This window comes from Fistularia commersonii, chromosome 22 (genome assembly GCF_037954325.1).
Source record: "Fistularia commersonii isolate RoL2024-O1a breed Wild chromosome 22, RoL_Fcom_v1.0, whole genome shotgun sequence".
Classification (NCBI taxonomy): domain Eukaryota; kingdom Metazoa; phylum Chordata; class Actinopteri; order Syngnathiformes; family Fistulariidae; genus Fistularia; species Fistularia commersonii.
In genome coordinates, this window is record NC_141305.1 from 322,501 (window position 1) to 327,500 (window position 5,000).

Genomic DNA, 5,000 nt, shown 5'->3' on the forward strand with positions numbered 1-5,000 from the left:
TATGTGTGTGTGTGTGTGTAGGTAATTATGTGGGTCTGTTTATTGGACCATATGGGAGTTTTTCTATCTGTCTCACAAACAGCCTTTTGAGCTCCTCAAAGTATGAATAGAGTAAATGTGTGTGTGTGTGGTTGTGTGTGTGTGTGTGTGTGTGTGTGTGTGTGTGTGTGTGTGTGTGTGTGTGTGTGTTTTCCAGAGCGACTGAAAGGGTTGAGCGCAGGAGTGTGTGACGTCTGCGAGGCCGTGAGGAGACACGTGCCGGAAGCTTCCCCGGCCCATCGGGTGAAGAAGGTGGAGACGGACGGCCTTCCGTCCGCAGGGTCACCTGATCCCGGACGGGTCGATACCCCCTGACCTCCGACCCCTGACCCCTGACCTCCGATGACATCACGCACCCGACAGGTGTCCCGTTCCTCGCTCGGTCACACGACCTCATTGTTTCACGGCCGATGATGTCGTGGCCCGGAGTAGAAGAAGGAGAGGTTTGTATCTGAGCTGGTGAGAAGTTGCCATTCTGTAAATACTGAGGCTGCAAAACCATCATCTCCATCTTCTTCTGGTCCTCTGATCAATAACAGGAGTTATATTTTGAAATCCAGGTGGTGAGGGTTGGAGGTGGAGGTCCCTGTGGACGGCTCCAGGGGCTCAGAAGCTTCCAGAGTGACGCCTCCTTCCCTCCTCCAGTGTTTGAAGGTTCTGGTTTCAGGAGACGGTCCTTCAGCCTGTCGCCAGAAGCTCCTCGGCATCTTAACAGAAGGTCAGGTAGGTTCTCCAAGTGGGTTCTGGACTCTCACTGTTTCCTGACGTCCCAGAACATTCTACAGACGGAACCGCTGCCCCACGCAGACGCTCCAGGTGTTCTCCTCGGACGCTTCTTCACCAGACCCTGAGGAACACCTGGACGGACGATCTCAGCCTGGAATCCGGCTGCATGTTCTCCGAGCTCCAGGAGAAACGGCGCCTGTTTTTCACGTTCCAGGCGCAGACAAGAAGATCCAAGAGCGGCCTCGGATGCCGTCCATCAGGTTCTCCAGCCAGGAGAACCTGGATATCACAAGACCCCCAAAGCCAGACGGGGGTTCCACCTCATCCTGGTCCAAAACCCTGATCAAGTTTGAAGCTCAGACCAGAATCAGTCTTCAGAGGACCTGAGCCAAGGACCTCTGACACCAGGAGGCTGCTTCTTCTTCTTCTTCCTCTTCTTCTTCTCCTTCCTTCTCCTCCTCCTCCTTTTCTTCTTCTGTTTCTTCCGCCTCATCTTCCTCTTCTTCTCCTTATTCTTCTTCTTCTTCTTCTCTTGATTCTTCTTCTTCTTCTTCTCCTGATTCTTCTTCTTCTTCTTCTCTTGATTCTTCTTCTTCTTCTTCTCTTGATTCTTCTTCTTCTTCTTCTTCTTCTTCCTCCTCCTCCTCCTTTTCTTCTTCTTCTTCTTCCTCTTCTCCTCCTCTTCTTCTCCTCCTCTTCTTCTTCTCCTCCTCCCAAACTTGTTGTGTCCACCTGTGGCTCTGGCGCGTCCACGTGACGCAACAAGGAAGCGGAAATGGATCGTGGATCCCGAGCAGCTGAGCAGCGGCAGAGATCGTCTCTGAGCGTGAGGTCTCACTCTGTGGACGCAGGCGCAACACAACGGGCGACACTGGCGGATTCTACAGCCAGCCAGTGTTCGACGTTGACATTTAAAGGCACACAAATATATACACAACGAGAGAACGGGAGAAATAGAGCCGTTGTCCGTTCTCTCTGTTGACTTTACAACCGCGTGTGTTTGTCTCTCGGCGAGCAGGACGCTCCAAGCCCAATGAGAACGATGAGATCCGCGATGTCCCGGTGTCCGGAGACGCCGCGGATCCAGTTTCTGCGCGATTTGATCGAGGCGTTTCCAGAAGATACTCCTTTGAATGTGATGGGTTGCGGCGATGTTCCCGGGGTGATGGTGTCTCCAGAGGATCGGCCCCTGGCGAATTCTACCTCGTTGACATGAATGTTTAGCAACGCGCTCTGCCCCGCTAATTACCCCCCCACCCCCCCGTTAAATGAAACAAAGCAAAGCCTTAAATAGTTACCGAGGTGAAGAACCCAGAGGTGGAAAGCCTTCACATGGCAGCCGCTTTTCCTGTCATCATTCTGGAGGAAAAGGTCGAAGTCTCGCCGAGGGGCCGCATTCCTCGCGGTCCGCGAAAACGCCTCCGGAGCGCGTCCTCTTACCGCCGCCTATCTCTGACGGCAGCTTCAGCACAGCTAGCAGCCACGGCTAATCCGGCTAACGGCTAACGGCTAGCTTAGTGGCGCTATGATGGCGGAGCTGGTGCAGGGACAGGCCTCGATGAACCAGCCGGGGCTCAAGTCGGACGGCCTGGCCGACGTCTTACAGAGGGCCCGGCAGGTAAGGCTCGCCCCGGGGCTCCGCCCGCGCTCGTTCCCGGGGGTTTTCGGTCGAGACAAAGCACTTTTCGGCGTGAATCGGTGCGTGTTGTGCCGCCGCTCCGCCGAACTTCTGCGCTCCGTCACTCACTCCCTCACCCCCACTAGCATGCTAGCAGCCCGCTAGCAGCCCGCTAACCTCCCGCGCCGCCGCGCACGGCCGCCGCTCGGCGGACACTTTTGCGCACTTTGTCCGGGCGGAGGCGGCCGGCCGCGGACTTTGGGGGGAGTTCGGGGTGCTGTCAGCCCGGGCCGGGGGGCGCCGGGGCGCGGGGCGGCGGCGGGGGGAGCGGGACAGAAGTTTGGCCACACGTGTCACTGGGGGAAGGCAACCTGTTGGGCTCGGAGGCGGGCGGAAGCAGCCCGCCGGCCGCCGACCGGAGCCCCGACGACCGGGGACACCGGGGAGACCGGGGAGACGCCGCGCCGCCGGCCGCCTCTTCCTGCTCCTCCCGCTCTGCCTCCGCGCTCAGCCCGCTGTTTACCGAAAGTTGGGCAGAAAGTAGGCTGAGTTATGCAACAGCCCCCCCGGCCATGTTCGGCGGCCGGAGGTGTGTCCGCCCCCGGGGAGCCGCGCACCCGCCGCGGCCGGGGCTCTCCGCCTCCGCCCCGGGGGGCTCCCGGTCCCGGGCGGAACCTCCCGGACCTCCAGACACACGTCCGGGACGGAGGTGGACCTTCGTCAGCTCTTGTCCGGGGTCTGACCCAGATCCTCCTGGTCCTGGTGCACATCCACAGACCAGGCGTCCAGGCCCCCCCGCCCTGGAAAGCGATGCGTTCTGGATCACACACACACACACACACACACACACACACACGTACACGATGAGCAGAAGGGCTGTGGGCTCCATGCCGCCCTGTGGGGAGGTCTTCCTGGTGTCCCTCAGGTAGTCTGACCTGTGAGGCGTTCAGGGACTCTCCTCTCCAGGAGGGCGTTCCTCTCGTCAGTCCCATGGTCTCGTGAGGAACCATCCCATTCTTCTGGGTTCCTCCAGATAGAGGACATGTGGGGCCTGACCAGACGTAAGAGTGGACCCTAGAACCAAACATCTCCAACCGAGTTGCGGTTCCTTAGAGGCCGCTGCGTTCGGGGGGGGGGGGTCACCACAGGAAGTGGCTGATGGTTTCCATCCAGTTTCCTGTTTGAAGGTTCTCAGCTCTCCATTGTCCCATTAACCCTCTCTGCTCCGCTCACCTCCTGGTGGGACTGCCAGGCCGTTAGCACCCATGCTAACAACAAACAGCATCACGCTACAGCCTCTTGCTAGTGGGGGGTTCAGAAGGGACGTGTGTGTGTGTGTGTGTGTGTGTGTGTGTGTGTGTGTGTGTGTGTGTGTGTGTGTGTGTATGTGTGTGTGTGTGTGCGTGTGTGCGTGCTCTCCCACTTCCACCAATCCAGATCACAGTGATCTTTGGTTGGAGGTCACCTGGGTTCCTCTGTGCTCTCTGGCCGTCAGCAGATCTCCTTCCGTCTCCATGGAGACGTCAGGTGGTTGGCACGTCCATGTTCCTCAGAGCAGAACGCGTTCCTTTATCTTCATCGCGGCTCCTCGTCCAATCCCAGGCGTCGCTGGCCGTGTGGGCGGGGCTTAAAGACGTTCAGACAGGGGGTTTAGAAGCCCCGTGTCTGGAGTCGGTGGTCTTCTGACGCCGCTGAACGTTAGCTCTGATGCTAACAGGCTCTTGTGGCTCCACCAGATGGTGGGGAAGATGGGTGGAGAAACCATGTCTCACCTGAACAGCTCGCCCGGCGGCGTGGAGGCGGCGCTGTACTTCCCCGGGCAGAAGAGGCCTGGAGACGACGCAGGTGTGTATGAGTGTGTTATTACTGTGTAACTACTGTGAGGGGCTGACCTTCTGACGGCGTCCCTGGAGGAGGTCTGATGAAGCAGGACCTCGGAGGAACCTCCATGTCACATCGGTCAAACTGACGGGAGGAGCGGCGACGTGAACGCTTGGAAGACGAGGCGATCGCTCGCGGGCTCCGGTCAGGATCCGAACCGCGGCCGTCCGAGTGAAGACCAGGTCCAGAAGAACATCCGCATTTGTCTGTAGACCATCGGACCGACGGCGTCTAATTGGACCAGCTTCTCGTCTGTTCCCCTGACATCACCAGGAACAGATGCGGTTCTTCGCCCGTTTGGAACCGAACATCTCAACCCCCCTGACCCGACAGGCCCCGGCCTGAGAACAGCAAACTGTGAGATCTTAGGACCTCCGCTCCACGCAGGAACCCGGAGAACGTCAGCTACCATCCACACGGACCAGGAACCGTCTCAACCCAGAAGCAGGACAGGGTCTGAAGACTAGGACAGGATCTGAACCAGGATAAGGTCTTAAAATGAGCCAAGTTCTAGATCCAGCCTAGGTTCCACAACCTCCTGTATATGGTGATTTGAGCCTGAGGTTCTCAGCCGGTCCTGTGGAGAACCTCAGGTCCTTGTCTGTGGTGGCTCCGACCACAGAAGGTCTGGAACCTGCAGAACAGAGAACTCTGGATTGCAGCTCCTCCAGAACCTGGAGGCTCATGACCTCTGCTTTGTGTCTCAGCAGGGAACCAGCTGGCTGCCATGGGCCAC

General features: G+C 58.3%; 1 protein-coding gene across 2 annotated transcripts in view; it reads left to right on the forward strand.

Moving 5' to 3' along the window:
• Positions 1-2,269: 2,269 nt before the first annotated feature.
• The window catches only part of LOC147221170 (far upstream element-binding protein 3-like), a 10,497-nt gene continuing 7,766 nt past the window's right edge, over positions 2,270-5,000 (forward strand). The window contains exons 1-3 of one of the 2 annotated variants that reach the window (XM_086169343.1): positions 2,270-2,383; positions 4,120-4,228; positions 4,972-5,000. The exon at positions 4,972-5,000 is cut by the window's right edge and continues 5 nt beyond it. In XM_086169343.1, the coding sequence (XP_086025469.1) occupies positions 2,291-2,383; positions 4,120-4,228; positions 4,972-5,000 (231 nt within the window). In that variant the 5' untranslated portion in view covers positions 2,270-2,290. The remainder of the gene's footprint in view (positions 2,384-4,119; positions 4,229-4,971) is intronic. The other variant, XM_086169344.1, reaches the window with a different exon arrangement.